This window comes from Carassius carassius, chromosome 19, assembly GCF_963082965.1.
Source record: "Carassius carassius chromosome 19, fCarCar2.1, whole genome shotgun sequence".
Classification (NCBI taxonomy): Eukaryota; Metazoa; Chordata; class Actinopteri; order Cypriniformes; family Cyprinidae; genus Carassius; species Carassius carassius.
In genome coordinates, this window is record NC_081773.1 from 17,277,583 (window position 1) to 17,297,326 (window position 19,744).

The 19,744-nt window shown below is 37.5% G+C and overlaps 1 protein-coding gene across 1 annotated transcript in view; it reads right to left on the reverse strand.

The window, feature by feature from the left end:
- The window catches only part of itgb5 (integrin, beta 5), a 29,742-nt gene that overhangs the window by 6,468 nt on the left and 3,530 nt on the right, over positions 1-19,744 (reverse strand). The window contains exons 6-10 of the mRNA XM_059500042.1: positions 19,375-19,536; positions 18,688-18,783; positions 18,503-18,592; positions 17,203-17,337; positions 13,380-13,809 (exon numbers count right to left, since the gene is read on the reverse strand). Of these exons, the coding sequence (XP_059356025.1) occupies positions 13,380-13,809; positions 17,203-17,337; positions 18,503-18,592; positions 18,688-18,783; positions 19,375-19,536 (913 nt within the window). The remainder of the gene's footprint in view (positions 1-13,379; positions 13,810-17,202; positions 17,338-18,502; positions 18,593-18,687; positions 18,784-19,374; positions 19,537-19,744) is intronic.

Sequence of the window (19,744 nt, forward strand, 5' to 3'; positions counted from 1 at the left end):
GCAAACGGAGACATTATCTTTTAAATTTCTGGCAGTTTGATGCCTAGAAAAATGGCTCATATGGACTACAACAAGTTACTTCCCAGGTTTGTGACATCACAAACCCAAATAAACCCTTACCCTGGGGAAAAGGGGGTGATGCCATGCTCTGCTGCATTAAAGAAGAGAAAGAGAAAACTAGAGGTGTGTTTAAAAATCTGTTCATATATGAAACACGATTCTGTCTAAATCAATGTTCTAAAGCAGTGGTTCTTAATACTGTTCACACGTCCCCCTGCTATGCATCTCTCTCTCTCTCTCTCTCTCCCTTATTCAGCTCAGCTTCTGCAAAGAACTGTTATAATTATACACTTATTTTCACATAGCTATGAGAAGCGTTAAACATGAATGCGCATGCAGTTGCCATACTGTATTAAAGCTTTAATCAGGATAAAACCATATATTAAAAGCTAACATATGCAGTAGCTTCTATACCGATAAGCGACATTAACAACGCTATTGTTTACAATACAACCAGAGCACATGCTGCTGAGGTGAGGGGCGGGATATTTAGACGCACACTAGAGATGGTTTAGCCAATCACTGGGTTAGCTAACCAATCAGATCTTATTTCCGAGGGAGGGACTTCATAAAAAAAGGAAATGATCAGCGTGCTAATAGAAGGGACAGAGCGGTGTGGAATAAAAGGTAAATTTTGTGAAAGATTTTTTTATTTTTAAACTAAGCATTAACATAAACCCCCATAGATACAATCAAGCCTAGAAAAAAAAACACAGAACCACCCCTTTAAGCAGTTTTCAACATTGATAATAAGAAATATTTATTAAAAGCATCAAATAAGCACATTAGAATGATTCTGAAGGATCATGTGACACGTAAGAATTAAATAATGCCTGCTGAAAATTCAGTATTTAAAATTAAATTAAAATCTATGCATTTTCTCCTATCATGTGTTCCCCAGGATTTGAACCCCCAGCCTTGTGCTTGTTAACGCAATGCTCTACCACTTGAGCTACAGGAACACTATATAGTATTGCCATTAGAGCAATAAATTAAATTTATAACATATATTCAAACTGAAAACATTTCACAGTGTTACTCTTTTACAAACTTACTGACCTCAAACTTCTGAACGGTAGTTAAAATGAGAAAAGTTTTGAAAAAAGTATCCCTTTAAAGATATTGCACATTCTCCAACCTACTGAGGCAGATGCTGTTTGATGCAACCTAATCTTGGGAGAAAGGGAAGTTACATGACTCTCAAGGATGATCAGATATGACGCTGAGAGAGACACGTACAGTGAGGGATTATGTGTTTAAATGTACATAAAACACACACACACACACACACACACACACATACACACAAAGTGGTACTAAAACGGTCCAATGAGGCCATGCTGGTCAGCTCCCACACAATAAAGATTTCATTGTGGTGCCACAGCAGAACTAATACAGTCCAGGAATGTGTAAGCACTGAATTCTTCTCTGACAGACAACCAAATTCTCCTAAAAGATATAACGTGCACCTTATAAAAGTAAGTGGCTCCCCATTTATAATTAAGAGGGAAAAAAACGTTCATTAAAATTTTTTTTTTTTTTTTTAAAGACCTTTAATAAAGTAAGACTGCAAGTCTGTTAGGGTTATGAGAGGAAAATAAGGATGAAAAAAATCCTCTGAGAGTTATATTTAAATGGACCCCTCCTTAGGGCACTAAACAATGGCGTCCACTTCCTTCACTGAACACCTTTACTGAACAATTGAACTTCTGAACGGATCTGGTATGAACAGGGACACGTTGTGGCGCGTTTCCCACACCTGTTTTCTTAAGCCCTTTTTAAAGGTGTGTGTATGTGTGAAGGTACTCTAACTTGAAAATAACAGCATCCACAGGCTTCAGGTTTAATGTATTTACCACAGACATTCAGAACTAACAGTCCTTCGGTTTAATGTGTTAAGTTAAAATATCAAGCCATCATCTGAACGCTAATAAAAATAAAAATGCTACAGAGTCAATGCAGACCTGCTCTCCCAGCATTCCTGATTCCAGTCTTTTATTTAGGTCACTGAGTAAATGTGCTGTTGCCATGCCAGAAAGGCAGATCCAATGTTTGAAAGCCTCTGGGAATGAGCCTCAGCCCATGTCTACCACATCCACAGTCAAACTAGACGAATTCACACATGACTGAGTCCAAAGCCACGCAAGCACTGAAATATGTCAATTACTGTCAACCTCAAGTATCAGGTTTATTTAAGGGTGCAAAGTTTCACAGTCAACACAGAGTCTGTGCTTGTAAACTGCAGTGTTCAAGAAGTGAAAACTTGAGCTCTATTGCGGTGAAGTCTTCATGAAGGGCACAGTCATCTTTATGTGATGAAAATGTCCTTTTTTCCTGCCTTAAAAATATTATAATGTGATAAATTTAGCATGACTTGACAGACATATTTGAAAGAAAATAAGCAGGCTTGTAATCGGTCATGAATGAACAATGCCCAAGTCACAAAGTCAGACTGATACTATGATCATACATCAAACTAACATGGAAAGGAAAGTTACATAAAAAATAAAAAAAACTTTCCAGTCCTAAATTCCAAGGCCTGAAAACACCTGTTTGTTCTAGTTTGTTATATGAACAACATATTGCCAATGTTGTTATCGTTTACAAACACTACTAACAAGTTAATGAAATCATTTCTATAAACAAAATTTTGGTAATTTCAATAAATCTCAAATGAGATTTAAATATATTAATCAAAAACGTACATGAAAATTAGAAATCCTGCTTTGGCAACTAACTGAACTAAATGTTTAAGAAGTATAATAAGCAAAAGCCTGATTTTATTATAAGATTACACTATTGTAAATAAAAAAATATTGAAAAACGAATAAAAATTTCAAAAGCACATGAAATTAGTAAACTTAAACCACAACAAAAATGAAAACTGAAATTATAAAAGCTAATTGAGAGAATTAATAAAAACTCTTAATAGTCTATAATACTAAAATACTGCATATTATACTAAAACAAGGATTTTCATCATTCTCCATTTCTAATAATCATGTAATTACATCTTTTTGATGCAGAATATATTTTACAATATAAAAAACAACAATCTATACAATCCAGACCTTCTGAATCCATTTATCAATTACTGTCCTGAACTGCTATTGGTTGACTGATATGCTGACCCTGACCTGGTCTTCCTGTTATAAAGACCATTTTAGCTACTGCAGTCGCACAGGAAGTGTAGATCCTGCTGCTGAAGCAACAGGAACGACATTCCTCTTTATATTGGAACTCTCCAGGGTGAGAGCTTCATTTCGCTCCACTCAAATACTTTAAAATTAAATGCTTGAGCTACTCTATTCTAGTGTATCATCACACTCCCCTCAGTTCACAGTCAAGAGTCACTGAACTTACTGACCCATGATGCATCTGCCTGCCGACACCAGAGGGAGATACAATTACAGTGAGGAGACTATGAAAGCTCATTGGGTCAATATAAAGTGGACATTAAATTTCTTGTTGGACATAAGCCACTTTTTAGCAGTTCATTATGGACAGCCAGAGAAGGCTCAAATTTTTTTTTTAAGACCGTTCAAAAATTTGGGGGAGGTAAAAAGTTTATAAGCACCGCATTTATTTAAAAAATAAAATAAGTTAATAAAAAAATAAGGTATATATTTTATGCATGAATAATGTAGTTGGCAGAAGCAAACAGACCTGCAGACGGACTTCTAAAACTTGACGTGGTCATGACTTCTCTGTCTTTCTTGTGGTGGTAAACTTTAAATAGATCCTCCTTTGAATCTGAAAAAGACTCGGCAAGCCCTGTAATCACTGGGGTGCAGTAAGAGCACAGGGTGTGTTACCTCTGCCACGTTCTAGTTCCACCCAGTGAGGAACCACCAGCACAACCCGGTTCTGTTTCAGGCCAGGGGAATCTCACTTCCCTGTCTGGAGCCGTGAGAGGGAGCGGGTTTCAGAAATGCTTATCAAACAGTAAGCAAGCTACTTGAAATCTCAGCAGTCTACATTCACAAAAACGTGCCATCACAGACTCTGTGGTCATTCTTCCTTCCCTATGAAAGAAGAAACAAACAAGTACGGGTAACACGGCAGAAAGCAGTTTGTGTGTATGTAATTCAACTCCACATTCAGTGGAAAGTTTAAGGCACTATAAAAAAAGCTTATTTTGATGGAAAATCATTTATAGGGAGAAGCAAGCAGATAAAACATAGAACCAAAAGTGTCGAAAGGAGAATTAAAAGCAAAATTAGACTCCTACTGACTGTTTTGTGATGTGGTGTTTAAGGCCTTTCCAAGGAGTTCTAGTACACATGACATGGACCACAGAGACAGAACATCATCCATCTGGAGAAACGGTCATAGTTGATGCTCCTTCTAGGAAACAGGCTGAACGGGTTAATTTTATATGAGTCATCTGGTTTTTACAGACCTCTAATCCAGCACCGATCTGATAAAGTGTGCTAAATACATAAATAAAACCCAGAACTGTTTCCCACTTGTTGTTTTAGGCACAAATGACAAGTTTGTAGTCCTCTGTTCTAGGCCATTACTAGGAAAAATGTACACTATGGTTTAAAAATTTGGGGTCTGTAATTTTTTTTTTCATGTTTCTAAACAAAGTCTCTTATGCTTACCAATGCTGCACTTACTTGATCAAAACTACTGCAAAAACAGTGATACATTTAAATCATCACAACAATTTAAATTGACTGTTTTCTGCTTTAACATGCCATTTATTCCTGTGACCTTATAAATGTCTTTACTGTTACTTTTGATCAATTTAATGCATCCCTGCAGAATAAAAACAATGGACCCTTTTCAAAAGCATTGTAAATTCTCAAATTTAGTTTTTTACATTTTTATAATAAATTAAATAAATAAATATATTATATACACGTTTATAACACTATACTTTGTATTACATCACCTTTGCAGTAAAAGCAAAAAACTAAAAAACTAGTTAACGCTAATGCAAGGGTTTTTCTGATACAGTGTCTATGGGAGGGATGGTAAATTTGACATCGTTCTCTCTTCTGACCACAGTTATCAGCCTCTCAATATTTTTTTCCTTTTTTTTGAAAGTCGTGAAAACACTATCATGGATTTTTTTCTTTTGCTAGCTGAGCAAGTGGGAATGGAAAAAATATATTTTGGGTACTCTCCCATTCACTGCTTTTAAAGTTAACCTAACTATGATGACTTCTGTTAACAAAAGACTATTCCCAAACTTCTGAACAGTAGTGTACACATACTGACACTGACTGATGTACATATCATCTGCTACTGAAATAGATCAGATTTCACCATATACAAAATAACAATAAATCAGTCAGTCCTAATGGCCATATATTTTAGAAACTAATCTAAACTGGTTTCAATTTGAATAAAGCCACAGATTCTTGCTGTGCGTGAGTAATGGACCCTTGTGGAAGCTGCCAACCAAGCTAACTGCTCCTTGCTTCTTCATGTTTTTAAATTACTCCCATTCCGTATTTCCACACTGTGTGCCATTCCTTTTGGTCGACAACACGCAAGAGCAATGTGTTGTCTGACTTTACTTTGCAGGAACAGTGTGACCTCTGTGTGTTTAGCTTAAGAAGTACAGCTCATTTGTCAATAGAGAAACATGTGGAATACAAATATGTAGGCCAAGACACGGCAAGCTGCCTCTTGTAGTTGCGTCTCGAGTGGTGATGAAGTTTTGGCAGTAAAAAACAGAAGGTCTATAGATGCTTGACATGTGGTGTCTGTTCCCTTTACAAGATTCCTGTGCAACCAGGAAACCTCAATGTATTCCAAAGAGAATAAAATAAGTTAAAAATAATTGTGAAATGACTCTCACATGTTTCACCACTTAATGAGGAGCACATCTGAACTCTTACAAAGCCTTTTTGAGCAGATAAATTATATTTGAGAATTACTGCCGTCAGAAGTTTTGTCTCATGTGACTGCAGGGTAACTCATCTCATGCTCCAGAGACAATAACAATTACGGAGTAGGCATACAAGATAAATACGGTTTTCTTCTGCTACACAGCCTTCTGACGCCTTTTAAATAAACAGGAAGGCTGAGGACAACAATGCACAGTAATGCAGATTACCTTTAAAACCATGCACTATACTTTGGGCCTGTGGTACATCTATTAGGTTTCTGGTTAGGAACAAGCTCATGTGTTTCCCTGCATGCTTTACTGCTGGTATGGTATGGTATGGTGTAAGGCTTCCACTAATTACCATTTAATGAACTGCAACATGTTTCTGCAACTCAACAGCATAAAAGTGGCAAGGGCAAAGAGCCAAAAACACCATGTCTAGAACTCTGAGTGTTTTAAGAATAAAACACATAAAATGAGTCTAAACAAGAAAGGCATAACAGTTCTGTTAATGTAGTCATTTGGAAATTTTGGCACGGAAAAATAGTTATCTTGTTTCAAGAGTGAGTCCCGAAATAAGAGGCGCGGTAATTCCATTGTAGCAATGTGGTCACTTGCAGACAGATTTGTAAAGCAACTAAACTAGACCAAGATGGACAAGTTTGGGTGTGTTTTACCAGCCATTGAGGAGACACATAAAGTCACAGCTGAGATTTGTTTTTTAGCACTGGCTGATTGCAGTGTACTGGTACAATGATGACACTGCAAGACTCTCAGATCTGAGAGCGAACTAAAATACCACCCAGTTTCATACACTGAGATCTAAAAGTCTTTTAAAAGCATTACATACATTTAAAACTGGAAAAGACTGAGAAGTCACTTATCATAATGTAATAAAATGTACATTCTATTACAACACACAAATGAAAATGTTAAAAAATGTTCTATATTCTTCCATAAGATAGTAAACAATACATGTTTTGATATTTTTTTCAATATTATATTGAAAAAAGTAACTTTTCACTGGTGGTCTCGGTCTTTTGGACTCCACTGTAAAACAAGCTGTGCACGGGTAAACACACACCCTCAGGGTACATATCCAAATACTTTCACCAAAGCATCATGTTAGTGTCAGTCAAGTATGAACCATTGCATCAAACCACGCAGTGACATGCAGAAACCATCTTCACGAATCCATAAAACCTTCTGTTTAACATCCGTCTCGATCACTCATCTGCCCAAAGGGCAACATTATTTAAAAAAAAAATAAATTTATACCCTTATTGCTAAAAATAAAAAAACCTAGTAGCGGAGATTTAGGGTGGGATGTAAATATAACATCAATTCATGGGGCATTATATTTCAAAGGGTAAATATGAATACCTGCAAACCACCCATCATGAGCAGGTTTTGACATTCTATTCTTTTGAAATGTTTCGTGTAAACAGGCTTGGCATTTAAAAGCATGACAGAAAGGTCAGTCAGAAGTGGCGTAGGAAATCATAGGGGATGCTTTATTTGTTTAGCCTGCTGATCCAGGTCGCTGAGGCTCCTACAGGATCCACTTTCCATCCGGATTAGGTTTTTTCAACTGAGCTTTTCATTTTGCTTGTGCATTTAAGGATGCTTTTCAGACAGAGCACATCTGACTCAATAACCAACAAACTCATGTTCTTGTTAAAATGCCTCTTTTGTACTCAATGGACTCCTATGCTTGCAAACTAAAAACAACATTGTCAAAAGCTATTCTGCCAGCAAGTGGACATTTATCACAAATCAATAGACTAATGGCGCTTTTCCACTACACAGTACCAGCTCGCCTCGGCTCGGCTCGCCTCGACTCGGCTCTGTTTGGTTTTCCACTGTGTAAAAGTTGTACCTGTACCGGCTTCCAGGTACTTTTTTTCGTACCACCTCCGGCGAGGTTCCAAGCGAGCTGAGGCGATACTATAATGTGACGTGAAAACACAGCAGACTGCTGATTGGTCAGAGAGAATCGTCACTATTCACTGCGTCATCATTACACGCGCCAGTAATAGTATCCAGATAGTATCCAGAATAACCCCGCCATTTTTAAAAAGTTTGGCCAGAGATTGCGTGATATATCCAATATATCCCGAGGATCAAAAACAACATGCACTCGATTTCCTCCATTGTCCTGTGTGTGTGGGTAGCGGGTGTGTGTCGCGTAGAAGATTACGTCACAGCAGTTTCCTGCAGCGTCGCTATGACAACCAGGTACTATTGTGGAGGTACTATCTGCAATGGAAAACGGAGCGAAAAGCGAGCCGAGCCGAGGCGAGTCGAGCCGAGTCGAGCTGGTACTGGTAATGGAAAAGCGCCATAAGCAGGCAATGAACTGTTCCAAAGTCCCAAGGTCCACCACGATGAAAACAGATCTGAAGGGTTTATATCCAATCATCTAATACATGCCAGACTTTCCTGTATTTTTGATGATGGTAAAGCGGTGAAGGCCTTGTCTGTTTGTTTGCTTGCTTCTGAGGTCATTGTGTTGCCAGGTGCTGATGTCATTTACTGTGGTAAAGAGGATGCAGGGGTGTGAGAAAAAATACGTCAATGGTCTGTGTACAGTTACAGAGATGAGTTGGAGGAATCTTCGCTAAACGTTAATTGGAACCACATTACATCCCAATTACAGCATATGTTTGGTATTCAACATACAACATGTCATCTGCTCCATGTGCGTAATGCTAACATAAGCTAACATCTGAAAGTATCTGAAAAACAGCTCCAAAAACATCCAGGTGTCTAACATATTTCTCGGATAGACTGCAAATGTTTTTGAGAAAAAACAACATATGCCCACAAAAACAAACATCACTTCTTATATGTTTTACAAGTTGGTGACAGTTTAAAAACCCTTGTATGATCATATACTGCAGGGGGTCAAGTGCACAAAATTTGATTTTTTTGTTTAGTTTTTGCACTACCATTCAAAGGTTTGGGGTCTGTAAGATTAAAAAAAACAACAATATCTTATGCTCACTAAAGCTGCATTTATTTGAAAAAGATACAGTTAAACACTATAATCTTGTGAAATGTTTAACAATTTAAAATGGAAATTTATTTCTGTGATGGCAAAGCTGAATCTCAGAAGTCATTACGCCAGTGTCACATGATCCTTCAGATAGCATTGTGTTATGCTGATTTGCTGTTCATGAAATATTGTGGAAATAATGATACTTTTTTTCAGGGTTCTTTAAAAAAAACTAAGTTCATAAGAAAAGCGTTTATTTGCAATGTAAATGTTTAGACTTTGCTGCCACATTTGACCAATTCAATGCATTATTACTGAAAATAATATATGAACAAAAAATAATTATACAATTTTGAATGGTAACTTTTGAAAAGGTAGTGTAAAAATGGTTAGACTCTAATTGTGTTATCACTACAATCAGTTGGATAAATCATGTGAAATCATGACCCAGATTAAAATGATGTGAAAGAACTTGGTTCCACACTCCATTACTTGCAATTTTCTAGAGCCATAAACTTTTACAACAAACATGTTTAACTGACTAGGTCTACACAAACCTCAACAATAAGGTTGAAGATTTAAACAACAAAAAAAGGAGTACATTTATGTGTCAGGGACATTTAGTCTCTATTTCTGGCTCTCTCTGTTTTTAAGCAATTTAAATCAGCAGCAGATGCATACAACACTACAAAGCTGAGATTTACAAAGGAAGCCATCAAAAACAGCTCAATAGTTTTAACATACTGTCACTTCTCACACTTCTTAAGACTCAGAAAGCTATTGTGCAGAGATTCGAAACATATGTCCATTAATACGTTTTCATGAGGTAAACCTTTGACTGACATGAGGCATGTGAACAAGTACCAAATAAAACCCACTGTGTACTTCCAACAGCAGTCACGCTAAATCCTTTCAATCATAAAAGTTCAGCAGATTATGAATCTTTCATTTTGACAGCTGAGCGCAGACTAACTGCTCGAACACAACAAAGGACACACAGAAGTCTTATCTGTGCAGTACGGCCCTTCTGTAGGAGCCCTTCAGACTGCTATCAGCACGACAAGGCCACACTGATCACATCCAACCCACAAAATACAAACACTAAAATGTCAGATTTAGAGAGAAGCACATATAACTTTAATGTAAAATTAAAATTAATGTAAAATTAAAAACGATTACAGTTTCTATTAAAACTTTTATGCATAGCTTTCTTGACAACTTAATCCCTATTGGTCGATCAAACCATTCTTCTGTCAGATATTTTAGTCTGATGACCGTGAAACTGTAAAACTGACCAGAAGAAGCTGTATCACCCTGTGTAGGATCACCGGCTGACTCTGCATTATCCTCATAGGGGTCATATGATGTAATTAGCAATTTGCATAATAGTGTACATCGTCTTTTTGACTAGGTTTTTTATTAATTTTTCTGAAAATGTCTGCCATATTCACAAACTGACAGTTACCATCATGACTTAATTTTAAAACTTAATTTTCTGTAAAGTTGCTTTGCAATGATTTGTATTGTAAAAAGCACTATAAAAATAAACTTGAATTAAATTGATGCGATTTCAAGTTTTATTTTCTCTCTGGAGTGTTACAAGCTGTTCGTGTATAGATGAGATCCCTAAAGTTGCAAAGACTAATGTCTCAAACAAGAGATATTCTTTATAAAAGTTAAGACTCGTCCACGCCCTCCTAAAACACCTTGTTTAAACATGCTCCCACATGTCTATGTCACGATTTGGGAAGATTTGTATAATGCCACTAGGGGCGCCCCCAAGGGTGCACACTTCTAGAAAAAATGGTGTAAAGGTAAAAATAAATAAATCATGAGTCAGCTGTCAGCACAATTAGAAAGAAGACATCAGCACAATAACACTCAGCAAAATAGTCTAATTATCGTTATCGATAAAATCCCAGAAATCACAGAGACATAATTTTTGTCTATATTGCAAACCCTTAATTGTTTTTCTTTATTTTAATGTGCCACCCCAAAATTTACTGTGGCCTCGCCTGGCCACCCCTGTTAAAATTTTCTGGGGGCGCCACTGAATGCCACCCAAATATTCACGCAAAGAAATAAGGCATAACTTTATTGTTGCTGCCACTGTGTGCTTCGTTGCGAAAGCGAAAATACTTTGTTTGGTCTTTCAAAAGAGGACGAGAGCAGAAATCAGTGGTTAAGTTGTATTTACAACACTGTTAGAGTACAGTTCATCCCAAATATTCAGATCTGTGCAGCGAATTTTATGGAGGACTGTTTCGAGATCCTGGAAGAGTAGACTACAATGCCGGCTGTTCTGACTCACAGTCTGTAAGTACCTTTTCATATTTAAAGGATTTGCCACTGATTCAAACGCAAGTTTTGAGCAGTTATATAGTAGAGGTTGTTGTTTGTAATTTCTCCGATCACAAATGCAGACATGCTTTTATGTTTACATGGCGCAATGCAACACAACACATAAAAAGACAGTACAAGTCATTATAATCTTATTTGGGCAATCCCAACGTACTGGATAGCTGCCCAATCAGTGTAAACCTCGCTTTTCAGACAGATGAGCTTTGTAAATCAACGTGTTTCAGAAAGGCGGGGCACAGAGGAGAAACAATGTACAGTATGTGGAAAATGTTTTTTATTTTTTTTTTTTTTTTTTTTTTTAGCTTAAACCATATAAACACATTTCATTACACCAAATATACAAAATAATGTTCCTTTTAGCAATGTCATATGACCCCTTAAAATGTCTCTATATAGACAGAAAGTTGCTACTACATTCCGGAATAGGACTTTGATCCTATTCAAGACGCTTAGATCCAATGGTCCAGGGTGACCTCTGAATCTTATTTTGGATTTATTTTGCTACTGTTATTGAAAATGCTGTTTAAAGTAAAAGCAGGGTGTGGAGTGTGATACACATATAAAGGTACAGCTGAGAAAACTATTTCAATGGCACTTCCATTAAACAGAGTTTCAAGAAAAACAAAGCTTTGTTTACTCCAGGTGTATCAACAAGGGACTATGCTTAAAAGAACAATTATAAGAGTGCTTATAGTCATTTTTAAGTCATGTTTACATTTAAATGGCTTTAAAAGCTTCTTTAAAGTCACCTTGAAAAATAACCACTATTATAAACATATATATATGGAAGGTGGCTACAAAGAGTTATGCAACACAATCTTCAAACTGCTTATTCTTGCCCCATAATATATTACTGGGAAACCATCAGCCAATTCAGCCTTCACGAGTCAGGACATGCTCACTACACCCAGTGACCCAGTAATTAAAGTGGCACAGGAGGAAGCTCCCCCCCCACGGGACACTTAACTTATTCAGAACAGCTTCCTCCTGGCCCTTCAACTTTATCACAACAATCAACGCTGCACAGCAAACAAGACTATTTCTCCACAAACACAGAAAGGTTCCATGTACTTTTTAAGATGAAAGTAATTAAAATGCAAGACATGCAGGGACCCTAAACATTGATTATTCTTCTTGAATGTTAAAAAAAGAAAATGAACACTTTACATGTCATTTTAAAAAACAATATTTGATAATTAGAATATTTTAACTTTACATTACAAGTTACAACAATTATATATATATATATATATATATATATATATATATATATATATATATATATATATATATAGTTAAAATATAGCACTTTTCTGAAACTGTAGCCATAGGACTTCATGAGCACTTCTATCCTAAACACCTTGCAACTCACTAACTACTAAACAAGATGCTCTCACCAGAGCATGTCCAAATCAAAATGCCACAAAGCATGTTTATGAGGCATTTAACAAGTGAACGAAACCTACGAAACTCTCATCAACGTTTGCCTTTTCCCACAGCCATTATTAGCGCGTTTACAAGAATTGTCCCAGTTAATTCACCATGGCAAAGTGGTGCGAAAAAGCATAGACACCCAGATTCATTAAGGACTCATTACTGCAGACAAGCAGAGTTTTACATGGCTGAGAAAGCAGAAATGGGACATATTCTCGATTCTACCGATGACATTATTGCTACAGAGGCTCAACAAATGTCCATTTTGTGCTGGGCTGACAGTTTCTGCTGACTAAAGAAAAACAGAGCTTTATTACTCATAGACCAGCTATTGTGTGCATGGACAAACAAATACAGCCTTCTACAAAGCTCTCAATGTGGCATGGCAGAGATGCGTCCAGTGGAGAGGGAGAGATGGGGTGCCAGCCAACTGCTCTTTGGCAAGAACTGATAAAATGCATCGGGCACAAACGTAGCATCCTAAAGTTACCCATGTCAATCCAAATAAGCTGAATGGTTTGAGACAATGCTGAAAAACTAGATCATGGCCCATAAACTTCCACATTTTTGTACAAAACGATTGAATTCACACAGGTAAAAATGCATTGTGGAACTGAAATGTAAAGATTTCCTCTTTGAAATGCACGGTGCATTGTAAGAACATAAATCCTTTGACCTCACCTGAGCACAGTATTCCCTTATGTCGTGCACAAGAGAAGTCGTCACACTCGCAGAAGGTGCCATAGATTTTGCCGAACTCTGACTCGTAACACAGACACTGGTTACAGCTGCATTCTCCGCGGCCGCTGCACACCTGCTTGCCCTCGGCCTCACGACAGGCACTGAGGTGCTGGTGGTCGACCTCACCCTCCTCGCACTCGCAGCGGGCCCCCAGGTAGCCGGGCTCACAGCGGCACATCCCGCAGCTGTAGGTGCCGGCGGAGTTGCAGCGGCTGCTGTTAGATTTGGTGTAATATGTGCAGCTGCAATCACAGCGGTAGTCCACAGAGACCTCCAGACGGTCTTTAAAACCAACAGGTCTGATGGTGAAACTCTTCCTGGTGCCTTTCGGAGGACATCCTCGAGCCTCTACAGTTATGTTGAAGGAGACCTGCAAGAAAGGACAGACAACTTACTTTCTTGTATTTAAGACTAAATACACAAATATCCCAAATCAAAGGCTGCATTCCAAGGGAGAATGAGTCACAGTGGCACTTAGAAGGCACTCCCATTTCAAAGACTCCTTCAAATGTGGCCTTGAAATGTGTGCTGTTTCCTAGGCCATTAAAGGATACAAGGAATGGAAAAAACACTAATACTTGACTAATGTTGACTAATATCTTATCAAGCAAACTAAACAAAATTTACAGATCCACTTAAAGAGATATTCAACCAAAAATGAAAATCCTGTCATTAATTACCCTCAGGTCGTTCCAAACCCTTTAACAATGCTTAGTTTGACACGACGGATACAGACCCTGATTTGGGACACAGCTATTGAGTGCTACATGGATGACAAATTTTTGAAGTTTGCAAGACCTTGGTTATTGTTGGAAAATTCCATGGCCAACAAAAGTTAACTTTTGAATACGTTTGCTAAAGCATTGATATAAGCACAACTAGTCTATAAATTCAGACTATTAAGTAGATTGGCATCCCCAAAAGACAAAAAAAATAATAGTAATAAATCAAATAAGTGTGGGATTACTGATGTATTTAATGCTGCATAATAGAACATGAAAATATCTTGAGCTTGTGTTAACCACAAACCTTTGGGACAACTAAACCAAGGTTCAAGACTGCAAACTCAGTGGCAAAAACAGAGGCTTCACTAACTGCTGTAGATCATACTTGTCAGATTAATCACAGAGCTTCAGACCAGAGGAAAGAGAGACTCCACCCTGATGATGACCACCCAAAAGGAAGTAAGTCTAATCATTAGAGGCTTCATCCTTACTAGCCCAGACTTGATCAACATCAATCAATTCATGGTAAGATGGTGAGATAAAAATTCAAAACTCATTTCTCAGATTTAGTATTCCACTTGAGATGTGGTTTAAGAGTCTTACAGCTGCACTAAATTTATGCAACATGCAGTGCTAAAGAGCCTTTATCACTTTATCAATTCTCTTCCCAGAAGTGAGCAAACTTAACGTGCGGATCCTCAGGGGAAGAAAACCCGACACTTTCCAAAGCATGTAGCCTGGCTGGCCTTTGATTCAAAACCGTCCAGGGGAGCGAACAAGCCCAACATGCTGTGTCTGAACACTTTGAAGTAGTGTTTCACATCAGTAAGCCCTCCAGACCCAAGAGTTTAAAGCTCAGAGCCAAACACTGGGCCACTGAGGGTCATATTGATGGAGGTTGACTAGAGGCTCACATGTCTTCTTAATCAAAATGCAAGGCTAAGGCTGTCAGATAAGTTATTTGAATGGAAAAGGGCTTGCTATTACTTTGACAGCACTGTTCTCTCTAAAGCGAAGTAACAGCCTAAAGAAAACACATATTCAGTGTAAAAATAGAAATGATGGAGAAAAGACTTGACACAAAAGAGAGGCAAGTAAGACAATTTATCAAATATTCAAAATGTCTATTTCTGTACAGGAGTACTTTTTGCTCATGTGGAAAATGTTGTTGTACTAGCATCCTAACTGTGCATGAAATCATGAATAACTGGCAACATTTTGGACCTGCCCAACAATCTCAATTGACTTAGGAATTGTTTTATTTGTTTGCTGGTTTCAGTTATGTTCATTCCAATATGCCAATTTGATGCTCAAGAAACAAATCGCATTACTATCATTGTTGAAAACAGTTGTGCTGCTAAATATTTTTCTTTTGTGGAAACCATGACATTTTTTTTTTTTTTAGGATTTGTGATAAGTAAAAAAAAATAAATAAATAAAAGGAGAAAAAATTAAGATAAATATCTTTAACATTCTAAAATGTCTTTACCAACTGTATGGTAAAATTACAATCAAACAATCATCTTGCACTACATATCTCCTTAAAGACCATGCTGAAAAACAACACAAAAAAGCGGGAAAGTGAGGGGTCACAGATGGTCAAAAGCGCAGCAAGAAGTATTTCTTCAGTGAGCTGCAGAATTGGATTAAGGAGACATGTGAGTCACGAGTACATGGAAATGGTTAGATGAAGACACAAAGCATTGGAAAACTCAATTAAAGTCTGTTTGGTTGGGCAAAGGAAGAGGTGTGGACATTATATAAAGATGAGCCATCACTGGTCAAAACTGTTAAATGGCATTTTAATATAAACAAACCAGATTAAGAGTAGGGAAATCACTGCTAATGTTTTACATTTAGTGATAAATTATACTAAAATAATACTAGATAATACTAAAAACAACACATTGGCATTGTGGGATACAGCTGGGATTCGTTTTTGTGATACCTGGATGGATGATAATAATAATTCCTATTTTTTAAAACACTCTATATAGTAATAGGTAAGAATGACATAAAATGTATATTAAAAACACTTAAGGCTGTATCTAAAATATATTACTATATCAATAAATCTTGCACAACAGCTAGCAGAGCTTTATAAATCCATGGCAAACAATGTCTATCCAAAAGTAAAGTTTTGGGATTAGACGAATGTGCTATGTATGGGACACTTTAGTAGTCTCTAGGGGCTTGAATCTACTTCTGTGAAAGGAATCTAAGCATAACTATAGAATCTGAGCTACCACTTCTGTATCTAAAGCCTGTGTTTTTCACTGAGAAAGAGGCCTGCGCCATTGTGCGAGCCCATTGAAATGCAGCAGCAGACTCCTCGGAGGGTTCAGCGGAGAACCATTAGTGACACATGGGATTCTGTTTGGGTTGTGCTCCCCTTTCTAAAGGCATGATTGGCACTTGGGCACGGTGTGACAAATTTCCCTCGTGGATGAGACAAAAAGGCCCTGGGTCTATTGGAGCAGCCAGAGAAAATCGGGTTGCTCCCTTCAGAGAGGGTATTCAGCTCTACCCCACCACTTTCCCTCAAGATCCTTCTCTACATTCAATTATGCAGAATGGGAATGGTACAGGCAAGAGTAGAGACCTCTGCTTGAATCCAAGTGTCAAATCACTGCATGGTGACATGTAACAAGTAGTACTATAGAAGTTTTACAATGTAAGAATGTATGGGAGATCCAACAACTACAATCCACAACATGTGAACACTGTAAAGTGAAAGCATTATAAAGTAACTGTTAATACAAGCACTGTTAGAACTTGTGTGATTGAGGTTATGAATCTGACATCCTAATGTTATGATACAGTAATATTTAGTTCCCTAAATCCTAAAGAGGGCTCTCTTGACTATTTTACTCCAAACAGAGTGTAAGTCTGTTGTGGCTGATACAGGATAATGACATGCGAGTGCAGAATATGGCATATTATTCAAACCTTACATGTTATCGTTGACTAAATAACGTACAGCAAGTAAGTTGGTGTAAAAGGCACTGGTGATATTTAATAAAGTATAAAGTACTAACAGTGTCACCGATTTTGAGGTCAGCACACTTGCGGAGGCCGGTCAGGGGCTGGCCGTCTTGGCAGGTGGCCGTGAAGGCCAGACTGAGATCTTCAGGATGGTCCCATACGCTCAGCTCAACCTTTGACCTGATGTTCTACATTAAAACAAAAACAAAATCATTCACAAAACACAAAAGCCTCTAACATTCACTGGTTACAATTTCAATGATAATGGAAAAAAAAAATCACATACTTGGTTTCTGTAATGCTCTAGCACCAAAAACTAAAAATCACAAACATTCAATCATCCTCTTGGCCAGGATACTACCACTCAAAACAACACCAAAATAGATCATATCCATGACAGTAATCATAGCCTTTGGTATTTTGGCATATTTTGGTGTAAACTGAAAGTCAGGAGAGATAAGTAACTGGGTCAACAACAACAACAAAAAAACCCCTGGCTTGATACTTGGTCGGTGTTTGTGACCAGTTATAAACTGATTATTCAATTTCTCTTCATAATGTAACATTATTATAACATCATCAGAGCTATCTCATGACATGGTTTCCCATGGTGCTTAATTGTGTTTGCAAGATCTTCAGGCAGATGTCCGGTGGATCTACTCTACTGTACAAACGTTTAGGGTTAGTAAGGCTACTACTGATAGATAGAAAGAAAAAATAAAATAAAATAAATAATAATGTACTTTTTTGAAGTTTGTGTTGTTCATATGAACTTACTTTTTATGTTAAATTAAGTTTATAAAAAAAAATGCATGTGCAAAAGTGTCCTCAAATACAAAAGAAGCTCTCCACAACATCGTGACATCTTTCGGGTCCATTTCCTAAACCAAAGCAGCACTTTCAATACAGCCCCAAAAAAAAACATCACTGTTCTTCACTAACAAAATTCCTTATCTCATGTAATCATGCAGTGAAGACAGCAAAAGAGCAAAGCTTTCCTAAAAATCACACTCCACAACATCATCTGTTCCTAATTCAATTCCTAACCATTTATTAGCTGAAAACAATCAGGGTAATCAGTTTGGTTGCCAATTAAACTGGAGTCAATTTGTACACTTTATATAGTACTGTTCTGTGAGCTGCCTGACCCTGAAGTGTGTTTACCACATTCCCTAAAAATGAACAGTGCATTCATAATGGGCTGTCACTATATATCACAGCTTCAACCTTGAACCACTTTACAGGGAACAAAAGCATGAAGGGATCAGCTATGGGGTCAACAAGAGCCCATTTTCTTTTATGTGCACATTAAAAATCCACCCACAGTACAAGATGGTAATAAGAACTACTTACATTGTATGCGTTCACAATTAGCTGAATAATGTTTTTGGAGTCTTGGTCCAAAATTTCCACTGTAGTCCCAGGAATCAAAGCTGTGAGATTCTACGAGTTAAAAAAAACATTGAGGAGAACACATGAAACTCAAAACAAAAACAGCTCAACGATGATCAAAATAGCTTCTGATGGATGAAAGATACCTTGTAAAGAACATAGTGTTTTTTGGTCACAGCAAAGATGAGGAAAATATTGTTTTCAGCCAGTTTCTCTCCAAGTAGAGCGAGTGAAGGGTAGTCCTGTGGAGAGATATCCATGTATCAGTAAGATGCATTTATTCATTCCCACACTCCCTGCAGTACTCTTTCTGTTAGGGAGTTTGCAAAAGGAAGTCATCGCTCTTCTGATTCCCCTCCATGGTTTATCCTTTCCACCCATTTCCTCTGTATTCAGTTAAAGGTGTCCTCTGCTATGACCTGCCTGAGAATCCAGGGAGTTTGTGCTCAATCTCTTTAATGAATGATCAGTGATGTGTTAAGCACATTTGAGTAACGTTTTCTACAGAACAAGATGGATGCAGAAATATTAAATCCTAGTCTGCAGTAGAAAGCACACACTGCTTTTGCTTGTTTTTCTTCTTTTTGATCTCTCTCTCGCTCTCTCAAAACACTCAGCTGTTTAGGATGAAACCCAAACTCCACAGAGACTAGCGCAGCATCTGTTCTTGCACTTTGACATAGACGAGGGGAAAAAATACATTTTTGTCAGCATTTAGGCTTTAAGTGCGTTTACAATAAAACAATCTAATCTCATACAGATGGTCAATCTATTTATCCAAATGTCTTCACATAAACTGGATGAACATTTGTTTGGTTCAGATGATGCTTTACCATCTTGTTTGCAGCACTATACTCGTTCTTGTCGTTCAGGTGACACTGTCCATCGTGAGGATGCACTAGTCCACCGAGCTTGCCATCCAAAGCCAAGTGAGGGACGTCATCGGTGGCAAACACCAATAGATGATAGGCCTCCTTCCTCCAGCCAATCTTTTCCTGCCACAATAAGATTAAACTTTCATTTATGCCAGCCTATATCTTTTGATATCTCTGGTCACACTTTCTCTTATGGTCCAATTCTCGCCATTAGCAAACAATTAACTATAATGGTGTTTAAAATTGGTGACCAGTACAGTTTCATCCATAGATGCATATATATTTAACCTAAAATATAAATACAAAAAGTCCACTAACTACTCAAATA